Here is an 18,559-nt window from a genome sequence, read left to right on the forward strand (position 1 = left end):
TTCGAGTTCTCTTCTCTTCAGGCCATAATACTAAGAATGCTGGTTGAATGATCTTGTTTGGAAAAGTGTGATTCATTCTCACGAATTAAGCCATCTCGTGTTAGCCTCACTGTAGAATTGTAACGTAGCAAAAATTAAACCATGACGTAAGGTTCTTCTTGTCTCACAATTAACATGGAAAATGCAAGCAGACTTGGCTGTCACACTGCGTAGATAGAACCAGTGGAAGGCAGTGCAACTTCTTACCTACTGACCATACTTTAAACTGTCAAAACTTATAACCACACGAAACCGTACCCCCTTAATTATTCTTATCATTGTACAAACCAAAATTTCACACACACAAAAACATTGCTAGCTTCACAGAGAATGAAGCCACCCAAATCTAGCCAACGTGCATGCTTTATTCCTTTGATTTGATACAACGTGAATTGATCAAACCAAACTTTTGGAAATTTTCCAAAAGGATTTCCCCACTGCTGGCCTTTCCAGCTCGCAGAGAATTTTCAATTCAGTGCCACAAGTGCCTATATACATAACCGAACCGAAGTCGATCCCAACGATCATGTCTTCTTCCGGGGGTGATAACGTGTCCACTGCCAGTGACCTTCCATTTTTGGGCCCGAGACAGGCCATGGAGCTCCGAGAATACAGCCGAAGACCCAGGCATCATGTATCGCCTACGCTCGGCGAGCTACTGCGGCGAGTAGAACATTCTACCAGTGATCAGGGAAGCACTTCTTCTGACCACGCCCATGTTTTTGAACTTGATCAAGATCCCTCTCCCAACACTACCACTACTCCATTTCCTTTTGTTCTTTCCTTTCGCGACCTCAGTTACAGCGTGAAAGTCCGCCGCGAAATGCTACTGCCCGGATTCCTCAGGAGGAGGACTTCCTCACCAGATGTGCCAGCGGACGTCGGGGTCGACAGTCAAACTAACATGAAGATCCTGTTGAATAACATATCCGGCGAGGCCAGGGAAGGTGAGATTTTGGCTGTACTCGGAGCCAGTGGATCTGGAAAATCAACTTTGATTGATGCTCTGGCGGATCGCATAGCACGAGAGAGTCTCAAAGGGACAATCACCTTAAACGGCGAAGTTCTGGAGTCCAGGCTTCTCAAGATCATGTCGGCATATGTCATGCAAGATGACCTCTTGTTTCCCATGTTAACCGTGGAAGAGACCCTCATGTTCTCGGCTGAGTTCCGGCTTCCACGGTCTTTATCCAAGTCTAGGAAGATGGCAAGAGTTCAAGCACTGATCGAACAACTAGGCCTCAGAAGCGCGGCCAAGACTGTTATTGGAGATGAAGGCCACAGAGGAGTTTCGGGTGGAGAACGACGCCGCGTTTCCATCGGGATTGACATAATTCATGACCCTGTGCTGTTGTTTCTTGACGAGCCCACCTCGGGGCTTGACTCTACCAGTGCCTATATGGTGGTGAAGGTCTTGCAAAGGATTGCCAGGAGCGGAAGCATTGTGATCATGTCAATTCACCAACCCAGCTATAGAATTCTCAACGTTCTGGACCGTTTGATTTTCCTTTCACGTGGCCAGACGGTGTTTAGCGGCGCTCCAGCTAGTCTTCCGCAATTCTTTGCTGAATTCGGTCACCCTATTCCACCAAACGAAGACAGGACCGAGTTTGTCCTTGATCTGGTTCGCGAGCGTGAAGGTACCTCCGGGGGGACTAAAACTTTGGTTGATTTCAACAAGTCATGGCAACTCAGGGAGAACAGGAATCCTAGTAACACCTATATGGGGAATGGAACAGCCACCCCATCACTCATAGATGCCATTAGTTCAAGCATTTCCAAGGGGAAATTAGTCTCCGGAGCAACAAGCAACGACGCTAGTCTGGCATCAGTACCCCGGTTTGCGAATCCGTTTTGGAGTGAGATGATAGTTATTGCCAAAAGATCAATCTTAAACTCTATAAGAGCTCCGGAGCTCTTCGGAGTTCGGTTGGGTGCTGTTATCGTGACGGGATTCATTCTAGCCACTATCTTCCGCAAGCTAGATAGTTCCCCTAGAGGCATCCAAGAGAGATTAGGCTTCTTTGCCTTTGCCATGTCCACAACATTTTACACGTGCGCGGAAGCCATTCCAGTCTTTCTTCAGCAGCGCCACATCTTCATGCGAGAGACGGCTTACAATGCTTACCGCCGCTCATCTTACGTCCTTTCCCACTCTATCCTATCCATCCCGTCCATATTAATCCTCTCCATCGCCTTTGCCGCAATAACCTTCTGGGCTGTTGGATTAGCAGGCGGAATATCAGGGTTCCTGCTCTTTTTCCTTTTCACCGTGGCGGCATTCTGGGCCGCAAGTTCATTTGTCACGTTCCTCTCCGGAGTGATATACAACGTCATGGTGGGATACACCGTGGTCGTCGCAATTCTAGCCTATTTTCTTCTGTTCAGCGGGTTCTTTATCAGCCGGGATCGGATTCCACCTTACTGGATATGGTTCCACTATGCTTCTCTGGTGAAGTATCCCTACCAGGGCGTGCTACAAAATGAGTTCAGTGACCCGACCAAATGTTTTGTGAGGGGGGTTCAGGTGTTCGATGCCTCACCCCTGAGGGATGTCCCTGATTCAATGAAGCTGAAGCTGTTGAAGTCCATGAGCGATACATTGCACGTGAACATTACGCGCTCGACATGCTTGACAACAGCCTCAGATATACTGCACCAGACTGGGGTCACTGATCTCGGCAAATGGCCTAGCTTTTGGGTCACAATTGCATGGGGATTTTTCTTCAGAGTCCTTTTTTACTTTGCCTTGTTAATTGGAAGCAAAAACAAAAGGAGGTGAAGAAAGTAACCGTCCGTCCACAATAATTGGCGGCTGCATGCATGCTTTTTTTTTCTGGGCTTAGTGTTGGTTTTGTCTAATTTTTTTCAATCTTTTTATTTCCCTTTCCCTCAGATGGTTGTATGGTACGTAGTAGTTGATTGTGGCGTCGGAATCTTAAATCTGCACCAGTTCTTTTGTCATTACGTGTAAATCCACCCATCGCTTGAGTGGGTGAACCGCTCATACGATGTTTTGATCGTTGTGCCTAGCCGCCACCAGATGGTACTTGTAGATTATTTCGTGAATAAGCCACAAAGGTTAAATAAAGTGTTGAACTTGCTGCCGCTCTTATAGTCCCATCCACTTTGGAAGGAAATTTAAGGTTCCACACGACATAATTATTTTTATAAACTAAGTGTGGTTGGAATTTCTATAAACATACAACTAATGAAACGTCAGAACAATATATATATTTTTCTTTATCAAAATCAAGAAGGCGCGAGATATATAGAACTTACACTCTAATTTCACATAATGATGATTTTTTTTTTTTTTTTTGGTCTAGCGACATTACCTTTAACCCTTAGGATCCCCTTGTGAGTTTCTTATAAATATTTTCCAACTGGATTAGCCAAGAAGAAATAATTATTTCTCCACGAAAAAAACAGTTTTTTTGGAAGAACTAATTTGGTTTTAGTACGGGAAACTAGAAAGTTCGGAGTTTTACAGAACTAGCCCTATGACAACTCTTTTTTCATTTCATATGAAAACTCGAATTCAGAATCTTTTATTTACATTTCTCTTTTCAAATCACCTAATCCATCATTTTCCCTTAGCCATATGACCACTCTTACCAAATAGTTTCTTCAGTTTTCCTTTCTTTTTGGTCAGCAAATGAGCGTATTTGGATAGGAGTCTATTGGAAATATTATTTAAAATAATTATTATAACATTTTTGTGATATGATGTATTTTAAAAAAATGCTTGTTGAAAAGATAAAAAAGGTGTATTAAAAATATATTTATAATGCAAGCAAAAATTTTTCATGCAAATTGTTATGTTGTTTTGTTTTTTAGTATTTTGTTCAATATCATCTACATCATCATTATTTTTTTTTTTGACAAAAATCATTAGTTCATTACGATGAAGGGACAATTCTTTGACTAAGCAAAAGTTAAGGGCCTTCATGTAAGGCCACCTGAGTTTGACAGCATCTCAAAATATCTTACAGCTTAAAAGAGCAGATATGGGCTCCCTAAACTTCATGAGCGCTCAAACAAAGCCTGGCCCAAATTGTTGGTCTCTACTGACTCTTGGATCCACGAGACGGCATCCACACCGCTCATATTCGTCGGTTCCGTCTAATATAAACATACCGATGGTGTTGATGAATTTTCACTCTGTTCGTACGCAAGACTTGCTAGGGCTGACTCCGGAAATAGCAGTTGGGCGATTTTTACTGTTAGGTAATCTTCTCTTGATTCTGTTATTTACCTACATAATTGTATAAAATTTTCGTCGGGAATTTTCATGTGGACTCGTGGCATAGTGTAATTCATGCGTGTTCTCCAATTTTCTGATTCTTTGTGCAATTTCTTTGATTATTTGCTGAACTATGGCTGTCACAGTTATAATTATGCGAGTATGGGTTGTTGTCAGATCTTGTTGAACACGCAAACGCACTAAATAGGGTAAATCTATTAGGTTTGGGATTGGAATCTCGTTAAGCAGTAGCTCCTAAAGATTTCTGTGCCGCTTATAGGATTATTAACTCTCTTCTTTACGTTGACAATTGAAGTTTGAGTCTCTTTGATGTGAATGAATCAGTACAGTATTTGCCTTAAATTTTTATACTCAATCGAATCTGGCATCTTTCTTGGTTTTGTTTTACATCTTCTGATTCTGGAATTGAAATTAAAGCTATGAATTTGGGTAGCTAGAAATGAAATATGCTCGAGTAATAACTCCGCTGACTAGCAAATTTAAGGGGTTTATGCATATTTTGGTGGCCTTGTCCATCAGGTAGAATGGGGGACGAAATTGGTTGAGGACTGGCCTTCCATGTTCTTTTTTGGTTGGTTTTATAGCTATGATTAGTGAATTACCAGTACTCAGAACAGAATTGGATGTTTTCCCTGGTGATAAATATCTTCGTTGCACTTGTCTCTTCTTATTATTGCTTTGGTTCCATCTCTTTTTGATTTCTACCATCATTATATCTGCCAAAGATAATATTGGGATGTAATAAGCATTGTGGTATCCCCAATACGAACTACTGAGGTACTAAACCAGACTTTTGGCACTGCTTAGCTTATAACTGTTGCGTGGTATTCGCTCACTAGTCTTGGTTGTGAGCTGACTGTCATGGTATTAGTTTTCTAGTTACTTATTCCTTTTCTTTTGAAGTTACCAAATAATTTCATTTTTTCCCCTGAAAGTGCAGTTGAAAATGCCTCGTTACGATGATCGATATGGGAATACCACTCGTCTCTATGTCGGTCACCTGTCTTCAAGGACTCGTTCTCGAGACTTGGAGCATCTCTTCAGCAGATATGGGAGGTATATATGTATATGTATTTTCATGTGTAGTTTAACTTGCCTTCCTACGGTTAAAGGTGTTGCTTCTTGCTAATTGTTGTGCCAAATGATGCTTCTGAGTAAGTGATTGCATACTTGGCTGTTATGTAGGATTATATCTGTCTGTCTAGCAAGCTCAATGTTTTATCAGTGTACTTGGACGATAACCACAAATGCCACCAACAATATTAACTTTCCATTGAAATTTAATATTGAAAAGTTAATAATAATAGATAACAGAAACTCTAATTCCGTGCTTTTCCTGTTAAAGTTTGAAGTTCAATTGTTGTTGAAAACTCTGAACTTCAATAGATGCGGAGTTGAAACCTGAAGATCGAAATCTTGGGGTTTCGTAAAGAATTTCACATCCTGGACACAGATTACCCTGAGGCTGGGACCTTTGCAGTGAAATTTTTAGTTGATGGTCGAATTAAGTTCCTCTTCTTTTTTTCTTCTTTTTCTTTTTCTTTTCAGATTTTCAAAACCTGTTCACTTAGACATTTTTACCTTTAAATTTTCCGGAAATGCACAAATGTGATCAGACCAGTGGTTAGTTAATCTAGCTTGTGGGATTAAGTCCTCCATTTGCATATGGGAGATTCGGTTACTTCCCAAGCATCTGTGTTGCTTGGTATCTCATACATCATATTATCTATGAAGGAACCTTGGATCCCCAGGTGCGTTTGAGATTAACTTGAATGATCTTGTTGAAGGTTACTCGACTTTTGCCTGGCCTGAAGGTCAAATGGTGAGTGGGTGGCCTTGGTGGAAATTCTTGCCGAGTGTTAGGAGACTTTGGAGATTCTTTCTGTTGTGTCTTTGCGTATTTTTATGGCATTGGCAACAATCTCAAAATGGTGTTTAGTTCGTCTTGAAGGACAAGTTTCATGCACTTCCAGTACTTAAGTAAGTAATGATGGCCTTACTGTTTCTGGCAACAATTTCCGCAGAGTACGAGACGTGGATATGAAGCAAGACTTTGCTTTTGTGGTATGCTTCTTCCATTTTTTGTTGTTACTTATATACATATGAAGATATTTGCTTTTCTGCTTAAAGCTCAAGTTCTCCAATTGCACAAATCTCTTCTTTTTTGTTTCATCATTTTTGTTGCATAGGATTTTAGTGATCCAAGGGATGCTGATGATGCAATATATAGTTTAAACGGTCGAGAAGTTGATGGGCGGCGTATCATAGTCGAACTTGCAAAAGGAGTAAGTAGTCGCTGAAGAAGAAATACCTTTTTGGGGCCTTTCTTTATTAAGATTAGAGAGATATGGTTCCATGTCATATACCTACAAATTATCTCCAATTGCTAGATTGAATTCCTGCCATACAGTTCCAGGAGGCCTTTCTGAAGTTTTTTCAGTTATTTAGATGATAAACTGGTGTGACAAACCTAACCAAACTTTTCCTGGTTATGCTCAACTTGGGAATAGGTGCCGCGTGGTCCTGGTGGTGTTCGTGAATATCTTGGCAGAGGTCCTCCTCCTGGGTCTGGACGCTGCTTCAATTGTGGTCTTGATGGTCACTGGGCCAGAGATTGCAAAGCTGGCGACTGGAAGAACAAGTGTTATCGCTGTGGGGAAAGAGGTCATATAGAAAGAAACTGCAAGAATAGTCCTAAGAAGCTGAGGTACTTGTATTTGAACAGCTATGTCCGTTAAAAGTTATATGTCTCGTCTTATTTTGTAGCAGTTGTTTTTTGATTTTATTGGGTTTTGCTCACAATGATCAAGCAGAACTCCTTTTTGCTAGAAGAATTTGAAACACTCCCTATTTTAGATATTTGGTGTTTTTTCCAAGTGCCTGCAAGCTTAGCATAGTCCTTTGCATGTTTTAGATAAAGAGCCATCAGAAGACATTTATTAAGATTGTTAGTCTTGTTTATTGTCTTTGTTGAAGTTGATTGGCTTGTAGCATTTATAAGAGGAAAGAAGTAAAAGATGAGCTTATTGTTATTGTTTTATTGCATCATAGGGTTAAAATCCCTAATATTTGTGCAATATCAGTACATGCATGTGTATCTTCGTGTTGAGAGTATCCCTGTGATCACCGCAATATAGTGTGTTCTTGTGTACACTCTTTGGACTTTCTCCTATCCAATTTTCTCAATAATTTTCTGGTGTCGTTATATTGCTTTTCATCTAGTTGCTCATGCAATAATGTTGCTTTAGACGTGGTCGTAGTTATTCAAGATCACCAGTGAGATCACGAACTCCTCGCCGTGGCAAAGGTCGCAGTCCAAGCTATAGCCGCAGTCGCAGCTACAGGTTAGCCATGAGCTTAATCTTAGCATGTTGTTAATGTGATTCAAATGTCAACATTTTAGCACGAGCTCGGTTGCAAGTACCTCACTTTAGACTCGACTCATGGTCAACTCTACTGTGTTATATAGAATAGCTTTATCTGACTATTTTGTAACTAGTTTTGTGAATCAGATACATTGCAGTAAGATTAAAATTAGTAAGCTTTGGGTGCTCCATCAACCTTTCACTAGGCTCACTGTCTGATTTAGGCCTATGCTCAGGAAAGGCGAGAGAGGCGAGCTTAACCACTTTTAAGCACCAACCATCTTGTGACCAGCTCTTATGTGATTTCTGATTCATAAATCCTTGAGACTTCCACCCTCCTTGAATTGCTTGCTTGTTTGTCTTCTAATTCTGCATGTTACAAACATTGCTAGCATTCTGAAGTATTAGTTTCTAATTGAATCTTTGTATATATTGCCAGCCGGTCAAGATCACCTCCAGTTAGAGGGCGAGTTCTTGAGCGTGAGGATCGGAGATCTAGATCTCCATACAGTAGCCCTGATCTTAAGAAGGCTCCTTCCAGATCAAGGAAGCGTAGCTTAACACCTGATGAAGCCGATATGAGGGCTAGAGAGAGTCCTCTTATTGAGAAAGAGAGATTGGTGAACAAGCAAGATGAGAACAGTCAAAGCCCTATTGAAAGGAGCAAAAGCCCTGTGGGCTATGATAGGAGGTATGATAATAGCCCTGTTGAAGCAAATGGTCACAGCCGCAGCCCTAGCCTGAGGGATGAGAGGAGCCCTGTTGGTGATAATGATGAACAAAACACTCCAAGAGGCAGCGAGTCACCATGAAAACTTGGCTTACCGAGTGTTTTCAGGTCAAGAATATGCATCAAGTGGGGTTGATCTGTGGCCTTTTTTCTAGTTTTGAGAATTTTTATGATATTGCATCATAATGTTACAGTAGATTGCATAGGTTTTGGCTTGAGGAGCAGGATTTGATTATATGTTACTGTTGTGTATTAGTGGTGGAGTGTAATAACTTGCTAGAAATGGGCTACCTTGTTCTCTTACAGTGGTATGCAGCAGGTCTTATGTTTTATCTCGCTTTCTGTTAGCATGATATCCTCAGATTCCTCGCGAGCAGATATTTGTTGTTTCCGGGAAGATCCTGTACGAATATTGCAATCGGTGGACTATGCAAACTACCTGTGTAAAAACAATAGTGGCGTGGACCTGCAGCGTGAATCATTTCGATTCTGAAGTTCAGGACAGGAAAAAAATGGGAAGCTGGTTCTCTGGAAACTCGTATCATCTTCGTCGATTGAATCTGTGTCAAAGGAAACTGGAGAAGCGGTCGAACTCGAAGCTGGTGAAATGACCAATCTAAATGTGCCAGTACGGGTTTTACAAACTGGGCTTAGATTCGGGCACCGTTTGGAATGACGGAAAAGGAAAGATGCGCTCCGGGTGGAAAGTAAAGGAAAGAAAAAGTAAAGGTACATTCATGTCATTTGGATTAAATATGCAAGGAAAGGAACTAGTACTATTTTTTTTTTTGATATAACGGTATATCTAGTCTAGTCTAACGAGGATTGAATTATCATCAGATTAGATGGATGTACGACGCATCCGTATGAATTTAGAACAAATTTCATATATCGGATGGAAGGTAAGTTTGAACCCTTAATTTCTCTCCTCACAATCAATGTGGTGGTCAACTTCTCTAGAGGGAGGAAATAATACTATTTGAAGAAGAAAAATGTAAATTGAGCAATGAAGGAAGTAGAGTGAAGTTACAGTATTACATACGTGTCATTTGGCGCTGCAACATTTTTTCCTTCCCATTCTCTATGTGACAAATTCCATGTCGCTAGTTTCTCGTAAATAAATCTCACAATCATCGCATTGTTCAGCAATACGGTCTGAGAAAATCAAACCTTAGGAAGCTTACAAGCATTCAAAAAAGAAGGGAAAAAAAGGGATACGAGCTGAATGCCAAAGCATCATTTTAATCTGTTGAAGATAGAGATGTTCGCGTAGATGGTATTAATTCGTCAATTTTTTGATAACTGTGCTTAATCTGTTGAACTAAATGGAATGGCCCTCGCAAGGTGCAGCTTTTTGGATGGAACTTTAACAATCTAAATCGGGCCCAAAGAAAGAGGATGCAATGACGCGGGCTCATTACATTGCCAACTTTGCAGCCCAGTCATATCATTTTAAGGTCGATTTGTATCTAATGTTATCTAATAATAAGTGGTAATTTAAAGCAGGAGTGGCATCCAAAGACATGTCGCGCACTGGCATGGTGGCTCTCCCGTCTTTCAACGCCGTCCGGTCGGCGGACAATAAGCCACGCCTGAAGCCAGAAACTGAGACCCAGAAATTCATTAACCACGGCCAGAAACCCGCCGAATCCATTGATATTTCTGCTACAAACAGCAGCAACCTCGGTCTTGGGCTCGGGTTCGGTAACAAAAAGAGAGAACCCCTCTGGCGATGTATCCAGAATTGCGGTGCTTGCTGCAAGCTCAATAAAGGTCCGACTTTCCCCTCCCCTGAGGAGATTTTTGATGACCCTTCCGACATTCAGGTCTCTTTTCTACTCTTGATATAATTAATGTTTTGCTCAAGTAGTTTGGCCATTTTTATAATTAATGAATTTGGCTAATTAGATGAGCTGTCTTTCAGCAATATAAGAGCTTGATAGGACCAGATGGCTGGTGCATACATTACGAGAAGACTACGAGAAAGTGTTCCATTTATGCCGGTGGGTTTGTATGAATTTTTCATTTGAGGGGCTTGATTTGATTTAGCTGCTTTTTCAGCAAAATACTCGTCTTGATTATTTTCTACAGACCGTCCTTACTTTTGTCGGGTGGAGCCTGATATTTTCCAGACATTATACGGAATTGACAAGAAAAAGTTCAATAAGGAGGCTTGCAGGTTTGTAACGACATCCCATTTCCTCTTGCTTTTATGGCTATGTACAAGTCCAATGACGATTGTGCAAGAGTTAAACCTTCTTCCTTTTTTTTTTTTAATTTGGTCTCGATTTCAGTTGCTGCATAGACACAATTAAAGCTATATATGGATCAAAGTCGGAGGAGCTGAATAATTTCAAACATGCCATATGGGAGACGAGCTCATAGTGATCAGTTTGGTTAGGTGTGCCTGAATTTTTTAGATTACCCTTTCTCCGTTGTGAGAGGTTATTCGTGGTGTACCATAAAATGATGCCTTTCAGAGCTTCTGGTAGTTCTTAGTGCTGAAGTCTCAAGTATATGTTGTCTAGTTATGATTTCTCAGTGTTGCTGGGAACAGGTCAGACTGCTCATTCTTATATAACGAGTCCATGTCCATCAGTGATCAGTGTATTACTTGTTCCCTTTTTTGTAGATGTACGGCATGATATTTCCATCTAGGTCAAAGTTTAGTGTGCCCAAAAGGACGATATTCTGAAAGGATGGAGACGTAACTTATGGATGGTTATGGCAGAGACATGCCGCATGGGAGGTGGAATTTTTCATCCTCTGTACTTCATGATAAGCGGAAACTGTTTCGACTTGCTAGTGGGCTAGAGGTATGGTAAATGGAAAAAGCAACAGAAGTGCCGGCCGGAAAGAATCGAAAGACAATGTGTAGATAATGCCTGGAAGCAAGGATCAATCCCATGCATGTGTCTAGTTATGAGATTATTACTCTTTGAAGTTGCAGATGGAGGGTTTTCTGATATGAATCCTTTCTAATCCATATCTTATAAATATCATATTTGATGAATAATCACGTCAGGTTTCAATCTGACAATACCACTAATCTGCTTGCCCTCATGCTTGCTTTTTCCTAGCCCTAAACCTTGAACTTTTAAATTATAAAATTGAAATTTTACACACACACACACACGCACTAATTTTTCCGTAGTGTGAAATCTGCAAAGTAGCATTTGAAATTTTCACCAGAACATAAAGAATTTTGTAATAATACATTAAAATGTGTCCCCGCGAAGAAAGCTATGAAAGTTGCGCAGCACAAGGGTGGCCGCGTACCATGCGGACCTTTTGTTTAATCAGTGATAGATATTTGATCGGTTGATCCCTTCTTTGGCTATACTGAAACATTTTTAGAAAAAATCATGAGATACTTTCACTTGTTACTCATTACAAGAGACTTCGAAATTTCACTTGGTTGAATAATGTGAAAGGTAACAAATTTTGAGTCCCTCCTAACTTTTTCAGGTAAATCACTTGAAGGAAGATGTTGGCTACTTTCTATCTTGTCAACCTAAAAGTGCAAAAGAGAAAAGTTACTGAAACTTTTATCAACGCATAAATTCTGGAGATATTTAAGTCAATTACTACTTTTGCACTCATAATACAATACTGGGTGGTTCACTGCAGATGTGTAGCACTAGAACTTTCAAGCCAACATGAAATTGAGGCTCCCCTACTAGTCTTGCTGATTGGAATCTTGATATGTATACTAACAACACTCATTATCAGTTAGTTGCCTTTTAAGGGCAATGAAATTGATCGCAGAGCTTCGGAGCTTTGTTGGACGGCCATACGAATCTCATACCTCTGCCTTTACCAACACCTTTAATACAGTGAATGCTCAAAGATTTATACAAGGGAATAGCATAAGATGCAGTTTCTATCCATTCACCGTTTCAGTCCCTTTCTCCATCAATTCAAGATACCGATTATATTCATAGCCCTTTTCACTTTAAACAGAACCCTTCATTTGTGTACTGAAACCGAATCTGATCATTCCCTTGAAATTTTTTTTTAAAAAAAAAATTTTTTTAATGCACGAACCCCTTTGTGATAGAATATGCTATAAATGACTGCACAGCCTCTACCATACCAAGGTCTGCGGGACTGGCGCAGCCCTAATAACTGCTTGGAGATTGTATCTTCCACGTACAGAAGATGCACTTCTTAGATTATGTGCTAGATGAGCCTGAATCCAGTAATTGTGAGTATTATCATCTTAATTGGTTGGATAGCAGCGACAGCAGGGCTGGTCCCTATGGAGAGCCTCTTCACTATCAACTACAGGAATATGAATCAAAATTTCCGGTACACGAGGAAGCCGAGAATGGTTTTCTTACTGGATCCTGGTATTCTAACCATGAGGGCAATGACCAAATCCAGTTGCCTTGCAAAGGCAGGAGTGATTGGCTTGACGAGTATGAGTCCTACTATTTTGCTGGATGCTGGGACGTAGCCCTGCAAGACTACAAAAATACAGTCTATGAGCCATACAAGGACGGCCTGAAGAAAGCAGACAGCGCATACACAGATGGAGACGAAGATGGCGATTACCACAGTTCCAACGAAGACGTGAAGCAGGCTCTTAGTGATCATCAATGGCCCAGCTTGGATTTTGGGTTAGCTGTTGGGATCAATGAATTTTATCAGGACCATAGCTGGAAAGACCCTCAACCTGTATACGATGATTGCTGGAGTGAAACGAAACTTTGGGAGAGTGTCTTTGATCATTGGCCTTGCCTCGTCCATCCAGAACGGGAAAGCCCAGCCGTGCCAAGTCATTACTAATTTCCTGTTTACCTTGTTCTTTGCTCACTGAACATGACATCTACTGTTTGTCTTTCATGTTGGGGGTTTCATGGGGTTGCTTTCCCAACTCCAGCTGCTATATTTTTGTGAACATCAATGGCATGTTGTTCTGACGAAATGTACTAGTAAAAAATAAATATATTGCTGCTCTCTGAAGAGAATATGGAGAGATTCTGCTTGACGCCTGCTGCTGTTTACAAGAAGTATATGTCTTCCATTCTTACTCAGCCGTAAACGGAAATCACTTGATTTACAGAGAGTGGTAATGGACGAGAGCAAGAGGTGATTTTATATATCGAATACACTGTATCAGTAGTCCAAAATTGATTTTATTCCCGCCGCCGTTGAATGCACTCAGATTTTCAGAAACAAATATACACGCCTACCGTCTTACTAGCTTCTTACCTGCAGCTAACAGTTCTGTACAAATCAAGATGATATTTCTCCAAAATGATACATTTACAAAGATGATTTCACAGATAACTGGAAAAATAATTAGCCTTTAATATTTATTTATATTACATGGCTAAGAGGACCAATACCCAATTCATCCTCAATTTCATCGCCCTCCTCAAACAGTTTGAGGAACCGAGCCTGCTCTTGCTGCTTCCTTCTCTTTTGCCAATACTTGTATGCAGCTACCATTGCAAGAATCGCTACCACTCCAACTGAAGCACTGATCAAAACTACAAGTACCCAGTGCATTCCCTTCTCCCTGTTATGTGCTGCAGAGGAATGTTCTGAAGCTGATACAACAAGCGTTACAATGAACGAAGTATCAGCCAAAACATAAGGTTGAATGAGAAATGGTCAGATTTTTTGGCAAATTTTTATGTTCAAACGCATCTAAGCATGCCGACGAATTATGCATTCCTTAGAGAAAACATAGCCTACAGCCTGAAAGACACATTTTACATCCTCAAATTAATATTCACTAGAGCAGCATATACGTCTAACACAGTCTTTACCTTGCAATGAAATGCCATCACAGATGATTATAACAAAATCCAAGAAACCCATCTAATGGAATTCCCTTCCATACTAAATTTATACTGCAGAACTAGTACGGTTATTCTCAGTGCTTTAACTATACAAGTCAAATACTAAATTGCAACTCACTCCATAACGAGTCATATCTTTTCCATGAAGAGGCTATCACAAACATTCCATAATGACCACTCCAAGTCCAAGATATCAATTTCTCCTTCCCACAACCTACATTATGACGGGACGAGGAGCTTGAATAGATTTCAAGGTCTCTTCTAACTTTAAAATGCACATATAAAATTTGAACTCTTTCAGAGAAAATAACAAACAAATTCATCTCTGTTGAAAAAACTTCAGAAATACGGCATAGATACTAGTCTAGGAAACTGCAGAAAATAAGGGAAGAGGAAACAAAATAAGATGCTTGCCATTTCCAAGGGGAACGCATTCTGGGCACAAGAAAGTAGCATTGAATTCCTTCTCTTTCATATGAACATATTTACCGTCAGATCTTGTAAAATCAGAAGCACAGAACTCCCATTCATCAAATACGTCATTTGATGTAAAGCTGTCATGCTCATAAACCCCACACCGCTTGCATTTTTTCTCCGTAAGTTCTGTTAAAGGCTGATAACATCACAAGACAAGAAATGAACCATTTCGGGATTGCAATAAACTACGTGTAATAGGTGTAAAGTAAATGAGTCAACTATTGAAGGAAAAACAAAAATTTAGGAGGTCTACTACCAGATATAAGGATCTATAAAAATTAAATGTAGAAAACAAAAGGAACAGTCTTCCTTGACTAAAAATTGCGCTCTTTGCAGGTGCACTAAAAACGTAAGAGACTTCTACATCCAGTTAGTGGGAGGACAAGGACAGATATTAATAATGTTGCTATTTTATGAATCCGAGGCACATTAGGCCAACCACAACTACTCATTCAGAGCTTAACAAGTCAACAAAACTCAGAGCCAAAAGTTGTCCTCAAAACTTGATCAGTTCTACAAAATTATAACTCAAGTCATCACAAACCTGCCAAGATTCCTGGCCTTTGAAGGAATATAAGACATTCTTTTTCTTGACATCAGGCAAAAATGTCCTGTTCTCTCCCTTACATTGGAAGTAAACAGTAGGTTCCTTGAGTAACTCATGGGTTTTGTATATTTCAATGGAATCAAGTGTAACAACTGCGCCTGCTATAGACTCTGCAAAGTAGAAACATTACCACATTATGCAGTGACAAAAAGTTTGCTGTGACCAGAAGCTATCATATCTGGCCAGAGAAATCAGCACACTGTAGGCATTCTTAAACAAGGAATGAATGTAAATTACCATATTAAAAAAAAAATAAAGCAAAAACATCCGATTAAGAGAGGAGTTCTTCTAAATCTTGTAATAACACTAACAAAAAGAGAGTTGATTAACGAAATTGAGTAATCCACCATAAACTGCAAATGGCATCATCCCACAAAACAGAGCACTTTCCTACCTTGTAACTAAGACCATCAACCAGCAAAATATTTACTAGAACTGCTTTTTATCATTCCTTTGCATGGCCATGAACTTTACTTTAATTACACGTTGTTTCAGGTATTCCTTAATTTTGAAATGATTTTAAATAGAAGCACCAAAAGCAATTGCATGGTATATACCTTTTAATGCATAAAACGAATAAAAAACATTCCTTCTAGCCGTAAATAAATATACAAATTTGCATCTCACCTCTGTCAGTAGTTAGTTGACAAATTAACAGGGAGAAGAATCAACTATTTTTTATAAGAATTCTACCACCCACTCATGATTCGTCAACCGATATAAAGTTGGTTCTGTAAAAAAGAACCCGATACATGCTGGCTTCATGGTGCAGTTTCCGGAGAGCAAAAAACCCGAGGTTTTAATCTGATGACTAAGCAAGTTTAGAAAGCTGAATCTTGTGAAGAAAAATACCTGGAAACCAAATCAGAAGAAATATAGAGCAAAGGAGGACGACGGTGAAATGAGCCCTAAAACGATTTAATCGAAGATGCATCTGCAAGAATTTCTCCTTTCCTGCTCACTAATTTTATCTTCGTCCTTCTGTAATCGCCTGATAAGGATTTCCGAAGAGCAAAATATCAAGGGTATAAATCAGCGTCAGCAGTACGCTTCTACTTCTAATCGGTCCGGTGACGAAGACGGAGGTGACAAGAGTTCAACGACGCCGTAGAGCAGAGGTTTCTGGAAGCTTGTTGATGAGAGATCAAGTCAAGACTCGAGAAGAGGAGGAGGAGGACGGAGAGAGAGAACTTGAGACCGATTCGCGCCCCCGCAGGTTATTCAACGGTCGTTGGTTGGTTGGTTGGTTAGTTGGAGCATGGCGATTTTGTTGGATTTGCCCACCCACTTAACCCTGTTTGGACTTTCCAAACCACAGCTTCGATATGAAGGCCCAATTACCACCTCGCACTCAGGGCCTGGTGCTAGCCCAACCTCTGTAGCTATCATCAGTGGGTCTTATAAATTCTTTTTTTGCGGGCCTTTTGTATTTACCGACAGCCGGAGAAGCTATAGAGCCCAATTTGAAGCTGTTGCTCCCGTCCTCCCGGCGCCTGGTGGATGAGCTAAAACTACGCTACACTCGTTGACCAGTGAAGCGTGAAGGAGGGGTGGCCATTGACCCTTCCGGCAGGCAGTTCTAAGCTGTTCAATTTGCAAACCTCACCGGAAACAAGTCAACTGTCGACATTCCGAATGTAAAATATGATATACTCTCCATTACATTTGAGTACCCTAAACCTCGAATAATAATTCAAAATGTGGTCATAATACTGCCTTTACGTCTCATAATGGGTTGTGTTATCATGTGACGCTAACCAAAAGATTGGTCCATCACCAACAAGGTCGATGGTGTCCCTCGTTTCAAATCATGATGTTACTACTATTTTTATAGGCAAAAATAATAAAAATAAAAATAAAAAAATCAGCTAAGCGTTTTATTTCGTCCGTGATTAATTATTCCTCCTTGTTTTCGCGTTTGCTCTCGCGTCACGGGGGACGGCCTGAGAGATTTCTCAAGGCAACAAAGATCAGGGTCTCAATCAAGAAATTTCCCCCAAGACATAAAACTAGAGATATCATCAATTGCAAATGTCAAGACCCAAAATTCTTGCTGCCTTGCTCTTGATAGCCTTGGTTCATGGAATCATCCTCTCCGCCGCTCAGGCCCGGGTGTTTCATTCCACCCCAAGACATAAACTGAGAAAGAGGCACGCGGGACCGTTCCCGGCAAACGTTACCCATCCATTGCCGGTGCCTTTCATCCCCACATACGACCTGGAGCAGCAAGAATATGTCACCGCTCACAATGATCTGAGGCGGATTTTGGGAATGCCCCCACTGCAATGGGATCCTAACCTCACGTTGGCCGCCCATTTTTGGGCGTTGGAGCGCCAGAGCGACTGCAACTACAGGAGTCATTCCTCTCCCATGAACCATCTGGGGGAGAACATTTTCTGGATGCAGTACAAGGAGTTTACTCCTGCGTCCGTGGTGGAAAAATGGTTCAGCGAGCAGCGATTCTTCGACCACACAACCAATCGGTGCAAATGTCCGTTCGAAACTGATGAATGCGAGTGCGGGCATTACCTTAACGTCGTGTGGAAAACTACCCAGAGGGTTGGGTGCAGCTCCGCTGTCTATTGCGCCGGAGAAAAAGGACTCCTCGTGGTCTGTAACTATGAACCCGCTGGAAATATTGTGGGCGTCAACCCATTCAATCCTGGTGCACCATAAGACTTCTCGTTTGATCGGCCGTCGCATCAACTCGTTGGAAGAAAAATGGATGACAGTTCCAAAGCTTATTCACAAATCACAAACGGTATTGGCTCGTACTTTTTCTTCATTGGTGCAATTGTTCTGTGTCTTCGGGCCTTTAAATCCAACGCCTGGTTTCTGGAAATGCATACTCCCTAAAATTTTCCCTTTAACTAGCTTATACGCTTTGCAGCAATGACCTGTTTGGATGGTGAGAATTCTGATCCTCTGTCGTTTCTCGCAAATGTATCACAATCAATTTCTTACCTAAATCTATGAAGTACTTCCAATCGTTTCATTCCATCCGGTACAATCGCGTAACCGTTTTTAGACATGATAAGTTGTTTATGCACTGAATTCTCTGATGCTGAAGTGTTATCCTGTGTCAGGCTTCTTCGAAAGGTTTAAATTTTGATTGAGCTTTTGCAACTTCTTGTACCTTATTCTGAATCAGATTGCATGCATGAGAACGTATGTAATGATTTTTCATGGTGGTTTTGCTGCTATGAAATCATTTCCATCGACTATTTTCTTTTACTACCATAAACAGGGAATTCGAGCGAA

General features: G+C 40.7%; 5 protein-coding genes across 9 annotated transcripts; 4 read left to right on the forward strand and 1 right to left on the reverse strand.

Annotated features, from left to right (window-relative positions):
• The first annotated feature begins 565 nt into the window (after positions 1-565).
• LOC113776289 (ABC transporter G family member 6) lies at positions 566-2,821 on the forward strand. The gene has a single exon (XM_027321415.1). It carries the CDS (start codon positions 566-568, stop codon positions 2,819-2,821), a length of 2,256 nt encoding a protein of 751 aa, XP_027177216.1.
• Positions 2,822-4,167: 1,346 nt separating this feature from the next.
• Positions 4,168-8,748, forward strand: LOC113774948 (serine/arginine-rich splicing factor RS2Z33). Of its 3 annotated transcripts, none has more exons than XM_027319614.1 (7): positions 4,168-4,269; positions 5,247-5,362; positions 6,331-6,370; positions 6,496-6,591; positions 6,817-7,013; positions 7,555-7,650; positions 8,111-8,748. In XM_027319614.1, exons 2-7 carry the CDS (start codon positions 5,253-5,255, stop codon positions 8,481-8,483), a joined length of 912 nt encoding a protein of 303 aa, XP_027175415.1. In that variant the 5' UTR covers positions 4,168-4,269; positions 5,247-5,252; the 3' UTR covers positions 8,484-8,748. The 3 variants fall into 3 exon arrangements, with proteins under 3 accessions (XP_027175415.1, XP_027175416.1, XP_027175417.1); XM_027319615.1 differs by having other exon boundaries at positions 7,567-7,650; XM_027319616.1 differs by lacking the exon at positions 4,168-4,269 and having other exon boundaries at positions 5,276-5,362; positions 6,094-6,370.
• A 1,133-nt stretch (positions 8,749-9,881) lies between these two features.
• LOC113775186 lies at positions 9,882-11,416 on the forward strand. Of its 3 annotated transcripts, none has more exons than XM_027319956.1 (5): positions 9,882-10,227; positions 10,326-10,404; positions 10,493-10,580; positions 10,696-10,802; positions 11,034-11,416. In XM_027319956.1, exons 1-4 carry the CDS (start codon positions 9,925-9,927, stop codon positions 10,784-10,786), a joined length of 561 nt encoding a protein of 186 aa, XP_027175757.1. In that variant the 5' UTR covers positions 9,882-9,924; the 3' UTR covers positions 10,787-10,802; positions 11,034-11,416. The 3 variants fall into 3 exon arrangements, with proteins under 3 accessions (XP_027175757.1, XP_027175756.1, XP_027175755.1); XM_027319955.1 differs by having other exon boundaries at positions 10,696-10,793; XM_027319954.1 differs by having other exon boundaries at positions 10,696-11,056.
• Positions 11,417-13,406: 1,990 nt separating this feature from the next.
• LOC113776079 lies at positions 13,407-16,502 on the reverse strand. The gene is made up of 4 exons (XM_027321155.1): positions 16,151-16,502; positions 15,236-15,408; positions 14,629-14,827; positions 13,407-13,959 (listed from the first exon to the last, which is right to left on the reverse strand). Exons 1-4 carry the CDS (start codon positions 16,230-16,232, stop codon positions 13,727-13,729), a joined length of 687 nt encoding a protein of 228 aa, XP_027176956.1. The 5' UTR covers positions 16,233-16,502; the 3' UTR covers positions 13,407-13,726.
• A 747-nt stretch (positions 16,503-17,249) lies between these two features.
• LOC113776132 (pathogenesis-related protein 1C) lies at positions 17,250-18,410 on the forward strand. The gene has a single exon (XM_027321223.1). It carries the CDS (start codon positions 17,330-17,332, stop codon positions 17,972-17,974), a length of 645 nt encoding a protein of 214 aa, XP_027177024.1. The 5' UTR covers positions 17,250-17,329; the 3' UTR covers positions 17,975-18,410.
• Positions 18,411-18,559: the final 149 nt, after the last annotated feature.

Source organism: Coffea eugenioides, chromosome 6 (assembly GCF_003713205.1).
Source record: "Coffea eugenioides isolate CCC68of chromosome 6, Ceug_1.0, whole genome shotgun sequence".
Lineage (NCBI taxonomy): Eukaryota > Viridiplantae > Streptophyta > Magnoliopsida > Gentianales > Rubiaceae > Coffea > Coffea eugenioides.

Bases quoted from the DNA above. Each gene is read 5' to 3' on its own strand.
- LOC113776289 (XM_027321415.1), top strand. From the start codon at position 566: ATGTCTTCTTCCGGGGGTGATAACGTGTCCACTGCCAGTGACCTTCCA.
- LOC113774948 (XM_027319614.1), top strand. From the start codon at position 5,253: ATGCCTCGTTACGATGATCGATATGGGAATACCACTCGTCTCTATGTC. The intron at 7,014-7,554 runs GTACTTGTATTT...ATGTTGCTTTAG, and splicing joins AATAGTCCTAAGAAGCTGAG to ACGTGGTCGTAGTTATTCAA. The intron at 7,651-8,110 runs GTTAGCCATGAG...ATATATTGCCAG, and splicing joins AGCCGCAGTCGCAGCTACAG to CCGGTCAAGATCACCTCCAG.
- LOC113775186 (XM_027319956.1), top strand. From the start codon at position 9,925: ATGTCGCGCACTGGCATGGTGGCTCTCCCGTCTTTCAACGCCGTCCGG. The intron at 10,228-10,325 runs GTCTCTTTTCTA...GCTGTCTTTCAG, and splicing joins ATGACCCTTCCGACATTCAG to CAATATAAGAGCTTGATAGG. The intron at 10,405-10,492 runs GTGGGTTTGTAT...TATTTTCTACAG, and splicing joins AAAGTGTTCCATTTATGCCG to ACCGTCCTTACTTTTGTCGG.
- LOC113776079 (XM_027321155.1), bottom strand. From the start codon at position 16,232: ATGCATCTTCGATTAAATCGTTTTAGGGCTCATTTCACCGTCGTCCTC. The intron at 15,409-16,150 runs GTATTTTTCTTC...TCTACTTTGCAG, and splicing joins TCTTCTGATTTGGTTTCCAG to AGTCTATAGCAGGCGCAGTT. The intron at 13,960-14,628 runs GCAAGCATCTTA...TTGTTGTATCAG, and splicing joins ATGCGTTCCCCTTGGAAATG to CTTCAGAACATTCCTCTGCA.
- LOC113776132 (XM_027321223.1), top strand. From the start codon at position 17,330: ATGTCAAGACCCAAAATTCTTGCTGCCTTGCTCTTGATAGCCTTGGTT.